The following is a 21525-nucleotide window of genomic DNA, read 5'->3' as shown; positions in this document are numbered from 1 at the left end:
CGGTTCCGCGATGATCACAAACGATCGCATCCCGCACCTTTAACTCTTCCTTGCAATTCTTGCAATCCACAACACAGCACGTATTTCGTCTGCCTTTCCACACATTCGTACAAAGAACACATTCGGCAGCCACCCGCGATATTTCCACTGCTGCGTCGAGGCGTACACGCTGGCGTCTTATGACTGCTCAAGAGGCCCGTAATGGCGCCATGTTACTAGCGCACCTGTGGCGCCATCTGGTATAAAACTGAAGAACCGCGCGCTTTAAACGGTCTATACGGGTGCTCGCGTCCTGACTGGCACACGCTGCCTTTTGTTCGGATATAAAAAAGAAAAAAGAAACGAGAGCGGCCTCCTGCGGTGTGGCCGTCTGCAGCACCGCTGCGACAATCGGCGCCTGCAGCTTGTCGGCCTGTCTCCTTCCTTGTTCGGGGTGTTCACTGCCTACGAAGCGTTTTTTCCTTGTCCCACTCAGTCAATATGTCTGCATTTTTTTTTGTGGGCGGTGAAAGGGGAGGGGTGAGGCTGTCTATTTCGCTGTCTTTTCTCAAATTTTGTATATTTTGTCGCGCGCCGGCGAGCGCGCTCATTTTATTTTTGGCTGGTTCTTTGGATGTCTTAGCATGGAGCGCGGCGCTGTCGATAGTTTATCGTCTCGTTTTACACCTTACGTGGTAATCCGATCGGCTGTAGCGGTTGAAAAATATTGCGCGCTGCTGTTGTTTTTGTCTGGGTTATCTTAAAGGGGCTCTGAAACGCCTTCCGAGGAGAGCACATTAACTCACTTAATCACGGCACTGCGTTGCCATGAAAACCAGAGCCAAATAATACTATTCTACACGCAGCAGACGACCCACAATCACGCGTAAAAGTTGGCGAGCCCTTCCCTGGGACTTTTTCACGCTCGCACCCTCCTCCGTCCCCCACATCTGCGTAGACAAGGTGAGAGGTGGCCATTGGTTAGATTTTTGCAGACGTCAGGCAGCTACCGTGGCCGCGGCCAATAAACCGCCTATCTCCGGCGGGTCGGGAAGCTCCGCTCCCAGAGGGGGGGGGGGGGGGTCGGCGAAGGAGCGCCTACCTTCCAGCGTGCAAAAAGTGACGAGAGGAGAGGGAAAGGCGCGAGGACGCTGAAATTCAAAATTTTAACTACAGATAACTCAGCTTCTACAAAGCGCATTAAAAAAAATCCTTGGTGGACACTATTCGTGAAGCGGCGTGCTTCAATACCCCAGGCATGCCGCAACTTTATTAGAGGCCTCTTCACAGCCCCTTTATAGTTAGGAAGTTGGCAAGCCGGTGCCGAGGGGTTGCAATGTTCTTGTTCGCCTCGTTCGAGGGTGGAAAGTGCGCGAACTGTCTTATTTTTATTTTATGCTTCCGCATAACCGCAGTAAATGCAGCTTTTCTGCACTTTGCAGTACACTCTGATCTCTCTCTGGGTTTGTCCGCATTGGTCTCAGTAACTGCTATCAACGAGACATTTGATGACTGTAACGAAAAGACAAATGATAAATGTGAGAGGAAGAGGGAACTTTATAGCAACAAAACAAAACCAAATTATTACATATACCGATTGTTTTGCGTCAAATACTTATTTGTTATTTGGTGAACGCCCCCCCCCCCCCCACACACACACACAATTTTTTTTTCCTTGCATATTCAGCAAATGGGGTTGGTATTGAACTTCACGGTGGGCCTGTGTAATGCCCGGTACATGTGGTTGCGAAATGGTGTGGAGTTGACGGGTCGGCCCGGCTTCCGACCATGGGACGCTGTTTTTAATTTTCTTTTCAAATCGATGCAGCAGCTTGCTGGAACATTTCTATTGCGCACAGAGTTCTCCACCCGTAAAACGCAGCAACGAAAAAAGATAGATCCGGACTCAAAGAGACCAGTTTGCAGAAGGGTGCTGGCCGCTCCATGATGAACGACTAGGGGGCAAAATAAAACGTGCACCAGTCTGTAGACGGGGGCGGTTGAGGTCCCGCATATACGGATACATCGTCTGGGAAGTGCTCTACCTACTGTAACTGCGGGAATGCTCCTCGGAGCCTCAGCACGCATTCAGCAGCGGCTCCGGGCTGCGAATCCCGCGAGGAGGTTTCCTCCGAAGGGAACAGTGACTAATATTCGTTTACTACTGCACTGCGTCAAAGTAGCACTTCACTGTCGCCTTGCACTAACCCATGTCTCGTGTTTCTTCTCTCCTAGTTGTGCCTGTGCCCCTTTTCGAATGCGGCCTGGAACCACAAGTGCCGAAATACGGTGAGTTCACGGCGCTGCCTTTAGTCTTCTGCTGTCTTGGTCGTATACGTGCTGCGGCCTTTTGTGCGCTCACTTTCAATGATGCCACTGCTCGACCGCTCGTAGAGATAACCGGCCTGCGTGACACGTACATAAAAGGTCCCTTGGATTTGGGCGTCCAGGGTGCATACAACTAAAGAAATCTCGATTTATTCTCTTGGCGGGCATCAGGGAACAGGCAGGGGTGAACCGAGCAGCGCTTGTATTGGAGGCTCTGTGGTGTGCCTGTCACGGCGCGCAAATCGTTTTCAGCATTCGATAACGTGTCGCTCCCTTTTCTTTACGCGTCTCCAGTTTCGAGGTCGGTCGATACACTCTTGCGCACGCCTATGTGGGAGCAGAAAGGGAGTAACCGGACCCTTTTATGAAAGGGAGTGTGCTGGAGGACAGCTTATGCTGCCTTTCATTGCTTCCTGTTTATAACGTATACTAGTGCTGGAGTGGGAGGGTCGCAGCAGGCCCCTACGCAGTCCGGTTGCATTGAAACGCGTGACATGGCGCCACAGCAGGTCGTTTGAGCACTCGATTGCGTTCGCCAACTGTCACCACTTCGCGCACTTTTGCGTGCGCTCCCAGACACCCTTAGAGCGTGTGGGGGCAGCGGTCTCGGTCACAGAGGAGATGCCCTTGACTCAGCGCGGCAAGCTCAGTCGGAGACCAGCTACCAAGTGACAAGGGGTTGGTCGTTTGGTGCCCAGCTTTCGCCGGTCGCAAGCCAGAGAATGGGTCGGAGCCAAACGCTCACAAAACAAAACAAAGTTTATACAGCTAAGAGACGATACAGAGGATTTCACAATCACTCGTAGGAGAGCATAGAAAGTGATTTACAAATAAAATGCGACTCGTGCAAAGTGTCAATACAGAGAGATTACAATACAACAGAATCTTTGCACCTAAAGTGCACTAACACACAGAGAGACAAACAAACAAAACACGATTTCTTCAACGGGCACTGCGACAGTCCGACGACCTGAGGAGCACGACGGGCCTATCCGCAGACTGGCACACGTTGCCTCGCTGGTCCGTGGCTGGTCGAGTGGTGTTCTCCCGGGAGTCGAGCGGACGCGCTTCTCGGAAGCTTAGACGACGGCTCGGGCCAACCGACAGCGGTTCAAGCCCCTCATTTATAGGCGCAGACCGCGTCTGTTTGTTCTTCGCGCCGCGGCAGCCGCGCACATACACGCAGTTTGAACTGCACAAACTCGTCCTTCTCGCGCCGGGCGCGCGACCCGATTGGTGAGCGCGGAGACCACCTTCGAGAAATTTCAGGTTCCTTCTCGCAGCCGAAGGCGCCGGCGCGAGAGAGATGGCGAGAGGGTATCACTTTATCGCGGTCAAGGTCATGCCCTCTCCGTCGACGATGAGTAGAAACTACTCAGACATTCTAGGGAAATCGACGCCGCACGTGGCTATGTTTACTTTGGCTCCGCGCCGGCGAGCTGAGTGGAAAGGGCAGCAGCACGCTCAAAGCTGCGCGCTCTCCGAGGTTCCTTCCCCGCTGTTTTTGCTTTATTTTACCGCCGCGAGGACACGATTGCTTACGCGCAGCTAAAGTGAACTAGAACTACTATTGGGTAGTGAGCTGACTCTCCGGTGGCGGCGTGCGCTCCCGCGTCGCCGGAAATGTGAACATTTTTATGTTTTCCCGGGGACCCGCGCGGAGGCGCTGTCGTCGTCGTCAATGTAAACCTCCGCTGCCTCCGCCGCTGCCTTCCTGGCTTTGCGCGCCGCTGCCTCCGCTGTGCTTTCTTTCATGTGTTCCGAAGTTTACATTACCAATTCTAATGTTTATAAGAAATCATCGTAGGGAAGTATATCGTGCGTCGCTATTGCGTGTGAAATGGCACCACGCCGTTTGAACCACTGTTTTGCGCCCGGCTGTAAAACGGGCTATGTACATGTAAAAGGTGCCCCAAAGCCGTCGTTATTCAGCGTGCCCAAGGATGAAGCACTTCGAAGACTGTGGGAAAAAAACCTCCATCGAGCGGACAAGCCTCTCGAAGACACAAGTGCCGTGTGCGAACTACATTTTGAGCCGCGCTACGTAATTCGCGACTATGTACACATCATTGGTGGCAAGGAAGTGCGGATCCCACGTGGTAAGCCACTGCTTAGCAGTGATGCTGTGCCAACCATTCTTCCAAACCTACCCGCGTATTTGACGAAAAAAGCTGTGAAAGAGAGGCCTGCTCGTAAAAGGAAGTCAGAGAGTTGCGCGTCTCCGGCGAAGCGTAGACCGTGCTCGAACAGTGACACGACGGTGTCCTACACAAGCGCTGCAACGATTGCTGAGCAAGGCGCGGCCTCCTCGACGGAAGCAGGCGTGGAACCGGACGCCGATGCAGAATTTTCATGCCCACTGGGTCAGCAGGAACCCATGCTGTTATTTGACAGTCTTCAGGTACCGTCGGAGCAGTGGACCAAGCACAGCCCTATTGAAAAATCTCGTATATATGTGTTAAATGTGTCTCATATATACGCAATTATTGGATATGTGTCCACATATATGGTCGTATGAATACGTGCTCGTATGGCATACGCTTTCTCTCCACGTATGGCGAAACACATATATACGGGTGATACGTGCCTCATATATACGCTATTGGATACGTGTCACTCCGGTCCCTCGTATACCTTCGTACAGATACGAGGGCCTCGACATGTGGATACAATGGCCTTGCAACACGTACTCTGGTGTACTGTTAATGGCTCTGAATATGTAGGCTACCCGAATGAACTTGCAACCCTTCAGTGCAGCAAATGCTGCATCCCAGCACTAAATACCAGGCTACAGTCAATGAAATAATTTTTCTTGCTGCCTTTATTTTATCATTTTTATCTGACTACAGTCATTCACTACAGGGGCAGTTGCAGGCGATGATTACTTGATGTCCCTCAGCATGTCCGCCAGGTAGCAATTCAACTGCTCTGCGCATTTTCTCATCCTCGGCAGCTTGTGCAGCTTTGATGTATGCATCAAATGCATCTGAAAGAGTATTAATCATGACAAAATTGAAGACATGCAGGTGCTGCAAAATAAAGGTATTTAAGTCATGCACACTTAAATAAACAAATGCCTTTTTCAGTCAGGAAATGTACCTAAATAAAAGAGGCTTACTGCCCACAGCTGCTAGTTTTTCTGAGCTCATCCGAGGCTTCTGCATGGCACCAGCCTTAAGGAATTGCCGGCATACTGAGGCGGTGATGCTCCTTCCCTGAACGCTCTTTCCCCTAAGGCTCTTCGGGGAAGGAGCATCACCAGGAAGGAGCGTCACTTTTGTGGGGAAACCCACAAAAGTTTTGTGGCGTCCTTGCAAAACAAGAGGTCTCGACCTCGGGAAAGAAGCCAGCGCCACTGCTCTGCACTGACAGTTTCCCTCCCGAGGTTGACCTGCAATAAAACAGCTGCACATATGCTTTGTATAAAGCCCTATAACAGATTGGGGAGAGAAGTATTTGCCACATTAAAACTGCTAAAATCCTATTCCTCAGGACTCCTATATGTAACATTAAGAAAATGGCAGTTTTCCTTGCAAATGCTACTAATGATAAAACATGACACATCGCTCTCTTCTTCGGAGTGAGCAGCACGATGGGCCACCAGGTCACGTTTATGTGCAATCATATAAGCTGCCTTTGACAACATAGATGAGCCTTTTTATCTTTACTTCAGGCTCCACTGCACCCTGGCAACAGTAATGCTGCCAAATATTCGGAAACACAGAACGAACAGATGAAAGATTATGAATATTTAAAACACAGCAATTAAATCTTAGCACAAGAGGCTGTGCTAATTAGAACATGAAAGGTTGTGGTCATGGCTTAGTGATCTAAGAGTTCATTAAGCAAAGCTGCCCTGAGCTGTCACAGGTTCAAATTGTGCCTGGGGCTCCTGCACAGGCAATTTTTTTCTGCTCCACGCCATTTGGATGGAAAATTCCACGTGTCCGAGAGGTGTGCACTGATCCTCAGCCCTATACGTTTCCACAGTTTCTAGATTGTTTGCCTGCAGTTACCAAGAACGAGAGCTAAAAGCATTTCAAGCTTACAAACTAGTTCTAAATATGAGAAGCCGTCGTACCTGGCCATTGACCTCAGCAAGAACACCTGGATTCCATGGTGCAGCAGGACCCATGCTAGTGGAAGCCTGGAAAGTGTGCAAAGTGTTCGCATTTGCAACAAGAGTAATGTACAGTGTCGGTGAAGTCTTAAGGCCAAAGGCTTTTCGCTTCAGCCGCATAGCAGAGCCATTACAGCAATATTAAAGACCAAGTGACCTTGAAGTGCTAGCAGGTTTCTTCTTGCGATACAGAAGCTTCCTGCTTGACTACAGTTTTGAATGATCCGCTACAGGAATTATTCTAGGAACATTGATTTCACTGCAGCTGAATGCTGTAGCCTTAACACTTTTGACCTAGACTGTACATGGTACATTAAAGGGACAGTGAGGAGAACTCAAATTTCTTTCGTAAGCAAAATCTGATAGTTCAGCATTTCATGGCTTTGTTGCCGCTTGTCCGAGAGCGAAAGATGCATTTATTTCAAAGAAATTTGCATTCGAAGTTGAAAAAGTTTTTCCCGCCACTCCGATTCAAACTCGGGAACTCTTATGACATCACGGCGCACTCTTATGACGTTACAGGAGGCAGTGACAAGAAACATGACGTAAACGCAGACTCCGTGATTTCTCGCGGCTAGTGGTGCGGTCTAGCAGCAGCCAAAATGAAAGCTACCGCCGCCACACGTTGAAGACATCTATCGAGGGTCGCTACCATTGCTTCGTTTATGTTTGCACCAGCATCTTGCCAGCGTTACGATGGATCCCGTTCCCGAGCCCGATGACAAAGTTCTCGCAAAAACTCCGGCCTGCATTTCAGCGACCTCTGCCCCACAGAACGAGCGATGCCTTTGAGGGAGCACGGTTAGTTAGGCGCTGGCGGGTCGTTCCCCCTTCCGCCATGAGCAGCCGTTGCAAATTAAATATCATAACCCCAGTGCGGGGAGTCGCGAGGGGCCAGGACAAGGTCAGTGCGTCGCGCCCATCGGAGGCTGGCCGGGGCTTTGGGGTCAACAGATTGTGATTCCTTGAACGGCGCGGTTGCACGGTGCAGAAGACGGCGTCCAGGTCTCCCACGGTTGCAAGGGCGAGGTTATTTATTTATTTTTTTGCCACAAAAACGAATGGGTACTCAAGGGCGCTCGCATTTAAAGTAGGCAGCTTGAAAGTAAGGCCGACGCTTCAACGGCTTCTCCGCATTTCCGGAGGTACAGGGTCCACTGGATCGGGTTCTCTCGCCCACTTGCATGTACCTTCAGATGTGTACTGTGAATGGATTAAATTAGCCGAGAGTTCGAAAAGAACAGCACCGCTTAACGACCGAAGCTATTGAATGATGTCACAACGTGCACCTCGCCGCGGAACCGTATCAGTCTGGTCTGGCTGGCACAGCTGGCGCACTTGGCACGAAATAGAGACATGCTCTAAGTCTCCGCCAATGTGGTCAGAGTGCGCCTAAGCTGCCGAACACGTCACCGGTCAAGCGCAGTTGGAGTATAGAGGGTCTCGCTTTGGCCGACGTGACGTTGGTGTGCAGTGCGCGCGCATGCGTTACGCCAGGCTATAAACGCGCATTAAAGGGACACTGAGGAGAAATTGAGGTTGCCTTGTATCGATAGAATACAAGCTCCTGATCACAAAAACGCAACTCTTACAGAAAACAAAGCTCTTGTAAGGTAGAAAATAGCAAGAACCAAAACACAGGTATCGCCGCCACAGGGCAATCTCGCAAGTACAAGCGTGATGACGTCATAGGACAAGAGACGCCACCTTGGAGGAATGTTCCTTTTTACATGGAAGCTGCTAAATCTCTGAGGCTGAGAAAAGAAGGTTGCGCGGTTCGATATTGAAGTAAATTTTGTTTTAAAACCGATAGCGCACTTTTATCACACCAGGAACACAGACAAAAGACAACCTGAATGTTGGAAGCAAAGAAAACCAATGCTTGGGGGCGCCACAGGCAGCCACGAGAGTTTCGATTTGTTATGGCGCTTCGCGTCTATGAGCTTTGCGTGCCCCGAGGTTTTGTTTTTGACACACCTCTATTTACAAGTGCCAAACAGCAGAGGAACTCCAAGTGCCGCTTCAAGTGCTAGTTAACCTTTGAAGGAGCCTGTTAAGGCTGGTCAAATGATCACCACGGTCGATGAAAAACTATCATGGCACGATGGTCGGTGATCGTACAAGGCAGTTCGCAGTATAAAGAGCACTTGTGTCTTCACATGCTCGCCCGGCGAAACATTCTTGGCTGTGCCAGTCAACTTCAAACTACTTAACGGAAATCATTTATTAGGGACGGGAGACAAGGTACAAGGCAGTTAAAAAAAATTGATGGCCTAGCTGTGTTAGGCCAGGATATACGTAGCGAAAGCGCGGAGACTTCTGCATCGGAAGAGCGCAATCACTTGATGCGCCTTTTTTCATAGTTAAATCTTGAGCCGTCGTGGCGGAGTGGTAGAGTCTCCGCCTAAAACTACAAAGGCCCTTGTTCGATTCTGAGCCTCGGCACAGGTTTTTTTTTTTCAGTGAGTGGGCGGGGGGTTTCAGTGGCTACCATAGGTGCCGCCACTGAATACGTTGGTTAGCTGTTAAGCGCAGGCTCTGTTAAGGTGCGTTTACACTCCGGAGTAATGCGCGCGCGCGCTGCATGGCGACGTCACATCGGCCAAACCGAGACCCTCGATGCTCTAACTGTGCTTGACCGCCAACGCGTTCGGCAGTTTCGGCGCACTCTGACCGCACTGGCGGAGACTTTAAGCATGTCTCTATTTTGCGGAGGGTGCGCCAGCCACCGCCGGCCCGGCCAGACCGATTCAGCTCTGCGGCGAGGTACGTGTTGTGACGTCATTCAATAGCTTCGGCAGTTGGACGCAGCTGTTGTTTTCGAGCTCTCAGCTAATTTAATCCATTCACAGTACACATCTGAAGGTACATGCAAGTGGGCGAGAGAGCCCGATCCAGTAGACCCCGTACCGCCGGAAACGTGCGGAAGCCGATGAAGCGTGGGCTTTACTTTCAAGCCGCCAACTTTAAACGCAAGCGCCCTTGAGTATCCATCCGTTTTTTTTGCAAAAAATAAATAAATAACCTGGCCTTTGCAACTGTGGGAGACCTTGATGCCGCCTGCTGCACCGTGCAACCGCGCCGTTCAAGGAATCGCAATCCGTTCGCCCCTAAGCCCCGGCCAGGCTCCAATGGGCGCGACTCACCGACCTTGTCCTGGCCCCTTGTGACTCCCCGCACTGGGGTTATGATATGATTTGCAACGGCTGCTCACGGCGGAAGGGGGAAACAACCCGCCGGCACCTAACCTAACCGAGCTCCCTCAAAAGCATCGCACGCTCTGTGGGGCTGAGGTCGCTGAAATGCAGGCCGGAGTTTTTGCGAGAACTTCGTCGTCAGGTTCGGGAACGGGATCGATCATAACGCAGACAAGACGCCGGTGCAAACGTAAACGAAGCGACAGTAGCGACCCCCGATAGATGCCTTCAACGTGCGGCGGCAGTAGCTTTCATTTCGGCTGGTAGACCACACTGCTAGCCGCGAGAAATCACGTCTGCGCGTACGTCACGTTTCACGTCACTGCGTCCTGTAGCGTCATAAGAGTGCGCCGTGATGTCATAAAGTTCCCGAGTTTGAATCGGAGTGGCGAGAAAAACTTTTTCAACTTTGAATCCAAATTTCTTTGAAATAAATGCATCTTTCACTCCCGGACAGGCGGCAACAATGCCTTGAAATGCCGAACTATCAGATTTTGCTAACAAAAATAATTTGATAGAGTTCTCCTAACTGCCCCTTTAACAGAGCCTGCGCTTATCCGCTAACCAACGTATTCGGTGGCGACATCTATGCGCGCCACTGAAACCCCCCCACCCACTCACTGAATAAAAAAAAAACCTGTGCCGAGGCTCGGAATCGAACCAGGGCCATTGTAGTTTGAGGCGGACTCTACCACTCCGCCACGACGGTTCAAGATTTAACCATGAATAAAGGCGCATCTAGTGAGTGCAATCTTCCGCTGCAGAAGTCTCCGCGCTTTCGCTACGTATATCCTGGCCTAACACAGCTAGGCCATCAATTTTTTTTTTAACTGCCTTGTACCTTGTCTCCCGTCCCTAATAAATGATTTCCATTAAGTAGTTTGAAGTTGACTGGCACAGCCGGGAATGTTTCGCCAAGCGAGCGTACGACGACACAAGTGCTCTTTATACTGCTAACTGCCTTGTATGATCACCGACCATCGTGCCATCATGGTTTTTCATCGACCGCGGCAATCACCTGACCAGCCTTAACAGGCTCCTTCAAAGGTTAACTAGCACTTGAAGCGGCACAGAGTTCCTCTGCTGTTCGGCACTTGTAAATCGAGACGCGTTAAAAACAAAACCATGAGGCACACAAAGCTCATAGACGCGAAGCGCCATAACAAGTCGAAACTTTCCTGGCCGCCTGTGGAGCCGCCAAGCATCGGCTTTTTTTGCTTCCAACATTCAGGTTGTCTTTTGTCTGTCTTCCTTGTGTGATAAAAGTGCACTATCGGTTTTAAGACAAAACTTACTTCAATATTGAACCGCGCAACATTCTTTTGTCAGCCTCAGATTCGCAGCTTCATGTAGGAAGGAAAATTCCTACAACGTGGCGTCTCTTGTCCAATGACGTTACCACGCTTGTACTTGCGAGATTGCCCTGTGGCGGCGATACCTGTGTTTTGGTTCTTGCTATTTTCTACCTTACAAGAGCTTTGTTTTCTGTAAGAGTTGCGTTTTTGTGATCAGGAGCTTGTATTCTATCGATACAAGGCAACCTCAATTTCTCCTCAGTGTTCCTTTAATTGGCATCTCCAGGAGATTTTAAAGCACTTTGAGTTTACTATCACATTACACTTCTTGAACTTTGTCTGAGTTGCAAGAAATAATTCTGCAAAATAATGAAATGTCAACAACTAGAACACAAACAAAAACTGCATTTCGACCACAAAGCCATCGCTAAGCAATACTGCTCCGAGCTGCCACAGGTTAAAATTGTGCCTAGGGCTGCTCTGCAGGCAATTTTTTTTCTGCTTCATATTATTCGCACAGAAAATTTCCCATTTGCGAGAGGTGTGCACTGATGCTCATCCCCATGTTTCCGGTTTCTAGATTGTTTGCCTGCATTTATCAAGGATGAGACCTAAAAGCATTTCAAGCTTACAAAATTATTCTTGTAAGATCGACAATTGGGCTTTGATGCCCCAGCGCTCCGTGCTGAAGAAGGAGCAAAACACAGGCAAAGACGAGGCTGACAAAGTTCAGTTTGGCACACAGAAAACGCTTGGCTACCGAGGTGCGCTGTACTAGCAAAGATTGTGGCCGTCGACACTTCTTGTTAGCACTGCGCACCCAGCCCCTCCACAAGTGTAAAGACGCAAATCAAACAAGAAGTGTGGACGGCCACAATCTTTGTTAGCACGGCGCACCCCGGTAGCCAAGCGTTCCTGAGCACCAAACTGAACTTTGTCAGCCTCGTCTTCCGTCTGTGTTTTGCTCCTTTATCAGCACTGGCCGATGCGGCATCAAAGCCCACTTGTCTTACATTCTAAATATGCGACACCTTCATACCTGGCTGCTGACCTCAGCAAGATATCCGGGTTCTGTGGTGCAGCAGGATCCATGCTAGTGGAAGACTGCAAAGTATGAAAAGTGTTCATATTTGGTACAAGGTAAATTAAACGGCAACTTCAGAGGATTTTCAAACATATTCTGTTTACTATCACATTACACTTCTTGAGCCTGGTCAGAGTCCCGAGAAATAATTTTTCCAAATAAGGAGCAAAGAAATAATGAAACACCATTAACTAGAACACAAAAAAACTTGAGTTCAATCAACAGATCAAAATATGATGTTAAAGGGTTTTACTGGCAACACTGGTGACTCACATTCTGTAATGCACCAACTAGCTTTAAAGGAGTATAAACACCCATCTTTTGGGTGTGTGTTTTTGCTTTCTAATGAGGCATCAGGCATTATTATCCATGATTACCTTGTGGTATTCTCCTATTCTCAAGTCTAGCAAGAGAACAGCAGTTCACAATTGGTAGCGAGGTAAGGGAAAAGGTAAAGGAATACGTTTATTTAAGGCAGGTATCAATAGTGACAACTGATCCGGATCATGAGGGAATAACTAGAAGGATAAGATTGCGATGGAACGCATATGGCAGGGTCTCTCAGGTCATGAATGGCAGTTTACCAATATCCCTCAAGAGAAATGTGTACAACAGCTGCATCTTACCAGTACCCACCTATGGGGCAGAAACGTGGAGGGTAACAAAAAGGGTTCAGCTTAAGCTGAGGACAACGCAGTGAGCCACGGAAAGAAAAATTATAGGCGTAACGTTAAAGCAGTATAACACCTACCGTTTGGGTGCGTGCTTTCTTGCTTGTAATGATGCATAAGGCATTATTATACATGGAGTAGCAGCTAGTAATCTCTTACGACCGCTTAATAATTTATAATAGCATTTATTTTTCGTCCAGTTTCGGCTTCAACACTTGAACAAGGACAGTGACGTCAATGTGTGCTTACACGTCACGAGACATGAAAAAACAGCAATATAATCACTGCTTGCACATTTGTTGTCATTCCAGCAATTGAGGAAGGCTGATTTCAACACTGCAGTAAATTAGAACAATGAAGCAGCGATTCTATGGACATTTTTCCATGGCTCACATGAAGGAAAAGCCCTCTTTGACGTCAGAGCCATCGTTCGGCTGTTCCAAAACTGAAACAGCATGCCAGAAAAAAACAATTATAAATTATTTAGCGGTCGTAGGCAAACATCACATGGTGATTCATGCCTAGTAGCGTCTTCTGCATCATTGAAGAAAAGAAAACATGCCACCAAAATTAGGTGTCTATACTCCTTTAAGAGACCGGAAGCAGGAAGAGTGGTTGAGGGAACACACGCGGGTTAATGACATCCTTGCCAAAATCAAGAGGAAGAAATTGGCTTGAGCGGGGAATGTAATGCGAAGGTAAGATAGCTGTTGGTCCCTAAGGGATTCCAAGAGAAAGAAAACATAGCAGGGGGCGGCAGAAGGTTAGGTGGGCGTATGAAATTGAGAAGTTTGCAGGCATAAGGTGGGCGCAGCTGGCAATACATGGTTAATTGGAGAGACATGGGAGAGGCCTTCACCCTGCATTGGGTGTAATCAGGCTGATGATGAAGATTCTCCCATGACTACTAAATAATTTATAATCTAATTTCTTTCTCGCGCCGTTTCAGTTTCAAGAGCTGAATGGGGACTATGACGTCAAAGTGAGCTTATAGGTCATGCGAGGCATGAAAAACTGCAATATAATCGGTGCTGCTACATTTGTCATTCCGACTATTGAGGAAGGCTGGCTTCAACACTGTAGTGAATTAAAACGATCAAGCAGCAATTATATCGCATTTTTTCCATGCTTCACGTTACATATAACCTCTCTGATGTCACAGTCTTCCCTCGGCTGTTAAAACCGAGACAGCATGGCAGAAAAATTCGATTATAAATTATTTATAGGTCCCAGGCAAACACCACATGATGATTCATTCATAGCAGTGTCTTCTGAATCATTGTAGGGAAGAAAACATGCCACCAAAATAAGGTGTCTATACATCTTTAAATCTTTAAATTATCATTGGGCTTTTTCAAATTGCCGTGCTCGGAGAGCCTGTTCGCTGCCAGAAAATTCACTCCTGACAGGAAGGTGCATCATGCTCACATGAACTAGTCGCCGCCAGAACCAGCCTGCTGGCAATCATGGCGCCAAGGCCGTCCATGGATCACGGAAGGCGAGTGCCCTCTGCTGCTTTGCTTGCTGTTGCGTCTCATTGCTCGCATGCGTACGGTAGAAATCTGATCCTTGGGAGTGAAAGAAAGGACGTTAGTTATTCAGGGCAGCCGCGGACTCTTGCACTCAGATGCATACATCAGCGGCAACAACGCAAGTATATGTCCTTCAGTGCGTTGTGTGCTGTCGTGAAGTCTGCATGTAAGCTTCGAGATATCCTCAAAAGCATATGTGACGGGCAGTCGCACTCTAAAGACTTGCATTTGACACCACATAGGAGGGCTAATTGGACAGTGTTAATTGGAAAGACATGGGTGAGGCTTTTGCCCTGTAGGTGTAGTGAGGCTGATGATGAGGAGGAGGGAAAAACTGCGGATGCACTGCTCAAACAACATGCTGTAGTCTCAGATTGTTGCATATTTGTTAACCACACACTAATTACTTGGGCGCCAATGATCGACCCTGCCTATACTGACTCTGCTGTGGTAGTTGCAATTTCTGTTTGTGAACTAATTCCTGTGGGCTGTAAGCAGAAAACAATCAGGATATGTTCCACTCAACTGTAGTCTGCCGCCCTCCAGCTGTTAATATTGCTGCCAGCAAGTAATGCACGCATTATTTTGACAAGCATGCATATCAGCTGGTTGAACATTTTTCTGAAGTGCGTGCACTGTACAAATTTAGCTGCACGTCGTGTCTGTATGCTATCGCTTTTACTGCAGAGCTAGCACTAGAATGAAAGGCATTACAATCTGGCCTTGCATGTCGGCCCCGCACTGTGTGTGCAGGCATGTTGATCCACACTGGGAAATTTTTCTTTTTGATGAGTCAAATGCAAGGTGAAGTATGCATACGGTATTTCTCAGGTATTTTAAGCACTTGTGGCAGAAGACCCGAGCGCCAAGCTTTATGGCAACAACCGAATCGGCACACGCAAGGTTATGCTTCATCTTGAGCTGTGAAATGAAAATGACCTCCGTAGAGAATAAAAATTTTGAACAACAAATTTGGCAGAGCACACATGCACGCCAGCCGGCAGCCACTACTTAAAGTGCCCCGACCACCCTCTGGCTGAAAATGTCCTCTACCAAGGTTGTTGTGAGGCACCGTCCCCGGAACACACAACCGCAAACAATCTTTAATAAAAGACATTATATTGGAGTTACATATATGGCAAACTAGCTACTTTTCCATGCTCCTCTCCTTCCATTCCCTCTCAGAGGTTTTTCTGCCTTCCGCTTGGACCACTAGCTTTAGTCCTCCATCCCTGCTTGTTCTGTGTGGCTGCCCTTCCGTTTACAAGAGTAGACAGCACCCCTTTTGTTTGAAAGTCAAATGGGGAGCTTTTGGTGGCGTCCGCGTTGGGCCTATTATGAACGGAATGCACACCAGCCGAAGAGGATTAAGGTGCAGATCCCATCGACAGGGATGACCACGGTGGCGCAGCAACAGCAGCGGCAATTTCGACAGCGTCATCAGGTGGCCGACGACTGCACAAAATAAAAGGATGACTAGCTGGGAAGGAGCCTGTTCTTCCCACGCTCGGCTCAATTCAAATGACCTTCCCCCTTTGACTGGTTCCCTGCAAGAAACGACCGACGATGAACAGATGACGGGAAGAGGGGAACGGTGCCTTCCAGTAATTAATCGTGTCTTGACAAGAGCCGCCCCGACCGGAGAGAGCCCACCGCAGTTGTAGCCCACAGCGCAGCACCGGTGTTTTCGATAGACACGTGAATAATAATTATCACCCCTCGTGAATAATAATTATCAGAGGCCCTATCCGTGTCTCACGTGGCCCGATTCGCTTTGGTATGCCGCATAACCGAAGAATAGCAGGGCTTATAAATTTCCAGCAATACATATATTTAACCAGTATCATGGCACTGAGAAAACAGGCCACCGAGTTGCAAGCCGAAGCTAAGACAACGTGCTGCAATGAGAGAAGTGCGCTGTCCCGCAACGCCGTTTCGGTGGGCTCGATACAAAGCTCTCTGTTGTTGAAGGCAGCCTGGCTGCTCCCCCAAACAATAAATATTTTAGACAACAATGCGAGGAGGCAATACGAAAAATGAAACTTTGACCTGACATGAAGCACACAATATATGAGAGAACAAAAAACAGAACGATGCTTCCATTCCACATGCGGTTCTCTAGTGTCCTACGCCATCTTTTACAATGGTAGCATTTAAGCAATATCTCTATACTACAATTCAAAGATCTGCTACAAAGCTCTCTCTTGCTGACGGGAGCCTGGCTGCTTCCCGCAACCATAAATATTTTAGACACACACAAACAGAGACGCCTGCCTGGCTCTGAAGTATGCTGCTATGTAATGTACATATTGCGACTGGTAAGCGTGCGAGTGGCAGTAGCAGAGGCATCCGCAGTAAAACTTCGCCCAGTACATACATGTATCTGTGCAACTGTTGTTGCTGGCTCAGACTTTTCAAGGTCCATTGCAGTGATTTTTCTCTTGGACACCCTCTGGATAAGCTCCGCTTTTGTTACTGGAACACAAGAAATGAGAGATAAAATAATGAAAGCGACAGCAAACACAGGGCAAGCTACGGAAACGGATCAGTTAGTGTGTCGCGTTCATTGCTTTCCAAAAATCATATGATGCGAAAAATTAGCAGATCTGAACACAGCCGATTTCCCCCTGCCTCATGCAATTACTTGAATTCATGAAAAAAATCACGATATATTATTTCGCTCAGAGTGACGCTTACGTCGAGACCTGCTACAACGCGACCACGCAGTTTTTCCCTTCTTTGGGAAGCATGCGCTGGGCTGCTGTGTGCTCGGATCGCAAGCACAGAGGAAGTGGTATCGTAAGCGTTCTGCAAGTGCTCGCAACAGTAAAAAAGCATGTGCATCGACTTTATGTAAAACGCCACCAAGCTTTGCTAAAAGCGTTAGGCTTGACTGTACACGCATCACACGTTTGGCACTTCTGAAATCTGACCAAGTAGCGAAGTAACTGCAAAACTCACCTCCAAGCTCCATTACTTGGGCGGAATAGAATGCCTTCTCATCTTTTCCGTCGCGCCAGTAGACGTCCTTTTTTTTTGCCAGGTCGCTAACGCCAGTCGGTGAGGCATCATGGATAGGTGTAGCGCAAAGGAAACAAGGACGACATAGAGACGTGTACGATAGCTTTTGCGCCGTCGGTCGAAGTATTTCACGTACACATAGCTCGCCGCAGCTGACGAACCCATAGTGGAAGTGTCACATGTGGCTGCAAAACACACAATCTAATAACTGTAACAACCACACACACCGACACGAGTGACGACGCAAACGTTGGACGCAAACGACCGCAGACTTGGATTGGCTTGGCGACGCGCACCGCACAGGGCGCTGCATACGATGATGATGATGACCTCTTCTTTACAAACCAGAATAATAAATACGTTTTATTCGTTCAATTTCGTCTGTTTGTTTCCTGCGGCAGAACTTGCGTCTCCGACCGTGATCTCTATACCGCTCCATGTCGCAGCCTCCTCGTGCAGCGCATCCGGCCATCCAGTTGACTGCTGATTGACCGCATGTAGTAGCAGACGACGCGGGGCTCTACACACCATGAAATACTTACAGTTGAAAAGTTACAAATACTACTTTGAAGGGGAAATAGTTATGAGTTCCGTGTCAAGCTGTGCCACAGAGCGTTGGTCCAACATAAGCAGAACCAACTGCAGAACCAACTAGCCCCTCAAATCGGTCTTGCACCTGTGACTGCCCATGGAGTGTGAATAGGGTAGCTTAGTGTAACTCAGTGGGCTCTATCATGTATGAGCTTTATGGTACCGCTGTAACCTAAATGTTTGAAGTGTTCTGCGATTTTTGATCGCCACTGCATTAAACAAAGTAGTCGCTATGTGACAAATCGCTTTCGGTTTCGGTTTCAAAGCTGGAAGCTATATTGGCGCGCGGTGCCTGATTATGCTTTGCGCTTTTTACTTAGTGCTTTAAGCAGAAAGTTTTGTGTGGCTTACGACAAACAGGAAGCACCTATAAAGTCTGGGCCTAGCCGTCAGACGACGCTAGAACATTTTCAGTTTCGGTTTCGAAATATAAAAGCTCCTGTTGCGCGACTCTTGATCATAAATAACGCTGGGCCCTTCCCTGTTCTCTGCGCTGTAAACAGCAACTTCTGTGTTATCTACGATAAAATAAACACTTCTTTTAGAACTCCCCTAAATGCAGCAAGTGCTTGAAAAGTCTGTAATTGCTGCAAAAAAGTATTTTCTGGCACGGTGCGAGGTAGATATCATAAGTATTATGTTGCCACTGACCTGAAATCAGCGACTTAGGACCAGCAGAGGGGGAAATATAGATTGCTGAATAGGTAAATTGATGCACTGAAAGAATTTATGTTAAGAAATAAGAAGTGTGCAAGGTACGAGGAGGAAGAGGCTCTCAAAAATAAACTGCTAGTGTGCGCTAGAACACGGAACTGGGTAGCACAACCGCGCCCTCGATCGAGGTGCTTCGATCGAGGTGATCGAGGACCTCTATAATTATAGTTTCGCAGTGTTCTCTGGCACACCGCTGTCGCGTCCGGGTCGTGATGGCAGCGGGTGAAGGTTTGGGCTATGCTCGAGACAATTAATAATAGCCAGGGACTCCGGAACTCTTTTTTTTTTTAGTGGGAGGGCAGGACTTCGAGCTTATTTTATTTATTTTTTAATGCTCATTTACATAATATATATATATATATATATATATATATATATATATATATATATATATATATATATATATATATATATATATATATATATATATATATATATATATATATATATATATATATATATATATATATATATATATATATTCAATGTTCAAAGCTTGATGCAAAGTATCACGATGCGGTGACGACACTCCAGCTGTCAGGAAGACAACGAAAAGGCTTCCAAAATTAACTGTTTAAGGGGCTGACTCACGCCCACTAAGAACTGAATTACTCGGCGGCTGCAATAGGCTTAATCATGCGTGCTCGGCGGTCATCGACCTGAATGCCATGCAGTTCTTGGTCGTGCTGAATTTAAAGCTGGCAAGGAACCTTCGAGATAGAGAACCAAAAGCAGCAAGAATCTGGAAAAATGTGGAATCATTTGCACGTGGCCATGATCAACGGCATAAGTCTGGTCGCACCTCGCATTCCAAAACAAAATGATAAAGCCGCGTGCTGGAGGTTGTGAGTGCGAACGAACAAACGGAGCAAAGATCTATGGCAATATAAAATTAATTGAAATGAGGAGCTTATAGGTGGGAAGCTGTACGCACGAGGAGTGATCAATTCCATTAAAAAAGCCTGTGCATAGTTTGTTTAAATTCTGCTAATCGTGATCATGTACGCGGTCAGGTCGATATATAGTCGATCGAATTCTGTAGGGACATGACCGGTTCAGGTTACTCATATACCAAATGTTTTACAACTGGCTACTAAGCCAAGCAGCTCATGCAGCCCCACTGTGCTTTGAATTATGAGGTTAGAACTAATATGTGTTTCAATTTTCAGAAATCTGATCCAAGTAGAAGCAAATGGAGATTGGGGGGGCACACCCCCCCTGAAAAATGTGGGGGGGGGGGGGAGGCGACCTTCCCTATTTCCACCCCCCTGTTCCGTGCTTCTTGAGTATAGCCCCACCTGAACTCGGGTAGGCAGCCCTATAGGTACGTGATCGGCCCACTGGAGTGGGTATATCTCGCATATTGTATATCTGATATTGGTCGCAAAGCCGATGTCTATTGGTAAACAAGTTTAAAGCATCCAAGGTGTTCTGAGAGATGTTCGATCCAGTGAAGCATTCGGTCAGGAAAGACCTTTGAAGGCAGTTCGCAGTGTATACCGGATTGTTTTTTTCCGAATACATAGCTTTCGTTGAACTATAGGAACTTTTTGGAATTCTTTTATTGACATATCTCAAATAAACCCTTCATTTCTGCAAGAAAAAAAAACACACACGGGTAAGCGGCCCTATAGATACGTGATCGGCCCGCTGGAGTGGGTATATCTTGCATATTGTATATCTGATATTGGTCGCAAAGCCGATGTCTATTGGTAAACAAGTTTGAAACGTCCGAGGTGTCCTGAGAGATGTTCGATCCGACGAAGCATTCTGTCAGGCAAGATCTTTGAAGGCAGTTCGCAGCGTATACCGGATTGTTTTTTTCCGAATATATAGCTTTCGTCGAACTATAGGAACTTTTTGGAATTCTTTTATTGACGTATCTCAAATAAACCTTTCATTTCTGCAAGAAAAAAAAACACATGGGTAAGCAGCCCTATAGATACGTGATCGGCCCGCTGGAGTGGGTATATCTCACATATTGTATAACTGATATTGGTCGCAGAGCCGATGTCTATTGGTAAACAAGTTTGAAACGTCCGAGGTGTTTTGAGAGATGTTCGATCCGACAAAGCATTCGGTCAGGCAAGATCTTTGAAGGCAGTTCGCAGTGTATACCGGATTGTTTTTTTCCGAATATATAGCTTTCGTCGAACTATAGGAACTTTTTGGAATTCTTTTATGGACATATCTCAAATAAAACCTTCATTTCTGCAAGAAAAAAAACACGCACGGGTAGGCGGCCCTAGTAAACAGAATGGTTAACAGAATAACAGAATGGTTAGAAAGGGCCAATGCAACATATTTTTACTAAGAACAGAAATTATGTGGACATGTCCTTAGTGTTCCTTTGAGAAGCAGTATTTTCTTTTGGGTGTTGTGTAAACTATAGTTGAATACAACTCAAGAATGAAGTGGCAAATGCTTCTCTATAATTCCCTTCGCAAGTTGTTTGCATGGAAGGTACGACAACCTGAGCCAATCAGGATGGCGCACACTATATAATTCGGTTGCTGCATGCCTACCACACCCGTTGCCTTGTGACAGGTAGCTCCATTTCTGTGAATGAAGGTGTACTAGTGTTTCGGCTGTTTATTTCTTCAGCAGGTGACACTTCATGTCTTTTTATTTTTATGTTTGTTTTCAGATGGGCGACATGTTCACACAGTGAAGAGGGCATATATGGCCCACTTTTCTTTTTGTCATTACCTGTCCATATTCAGTTCTTTAGTTGTCACGTCACAGTTGTTTGGATGGACATTTATTCACTCCATTGTGGTCTATGCCCAAGGAAGCTGAGTCAAATCCAGGCGAGAGCAGCCACATGTTGATATAGGTGAAGTGGAAAACACGCCTCTTTGCTGTGCTTTGTCAGCACATATGCAGTTGAAGTTAATCTGGAGCCCTCTACCATGGCGTCTACAATAGCTCATTAGAGACATTGTCATTCTCATTATTGCTAATCTCATTGTGGCAGTGCTCGATGTGCTCGG

General features: G+C 47.4%; 1 protein-coding gene and 1 long non-coding RNA gene across 2 annotated transcripts; one reads left to right on the top strand and one right to left on the bottom strand.

Moving 5' to 3' along the window:
* Window positions 1–3862: 3862 nt before the first annotated feature.
* Window positions 3863–5188, top strand: LOC144124620 (uncharacterized). Its single transcript, XM_077657422.1, has 2 exons — window positions 3863–4754; window positions 5157–5188. Exons 1-2 carry the CDS (start codon window positions 4148–4150, stop codon window positions 5186–5188), a joined length of 639 nt encoding a protein of 212 aa, XP_077513548.1. The 5' UTR covers window positions 3863–4147.
* LOC144115838 (uncharacterized) lies at window positions 5146–17500 on the bottom strand. Its single transcript, XR_013311570.1, has 6 exons — window positions 17168–17500; window positions 16584–16681; window positions 14103–14242; window positions 11959–12023; window positions 6389–6454; window positions 5146–5293 (listed from the first exon to the last, which is right to left on the bottom strand). It is a non-coding gene; the product is annotated as an uncharacterized LOC144115838 (long non-coding RNA).
* Window positions 17501–21525: the final 4025 nt, after the last annotated feature.

Source organism: Amblyomma americanum, chromosome 1 (genome assembly GCF_052857255.1).
Source record: "Amblyomma americanum isolate KBUSLIRL-KWMA chromosome 1, ASM5285725v1, whole genome shotgun sequence".
Taxonomy (NCBI): Eukaryota; Metazoa; Arthropoda; class Arachnida; order Ixodida; family Ixodidae; genus Amblyomma; species Amblyomma americanum.
The sequence above is the reverse complement of the archived record's forward strand: the minus strand, read 5'-3'. Positions and strand labels throughout refer to the sequence as shown.

Bases quoted from the DNA above. Each gene is read 5' to 3' on its own strand.
- LOC144124620 (XM_077657422.1), top strand. From the start codon at position 4,148: ATGGCACCACGCCGTTTGAACCACTGTTTTGCGCCCGGCTGTAAAACG. The intron at 4,755-5,156 runs GTATATATGTGT...ATCTGACTACAG, and splicing joins CAGCCCTATTGAAAAATCTC to TCATTCACTACAGGGGCAGT.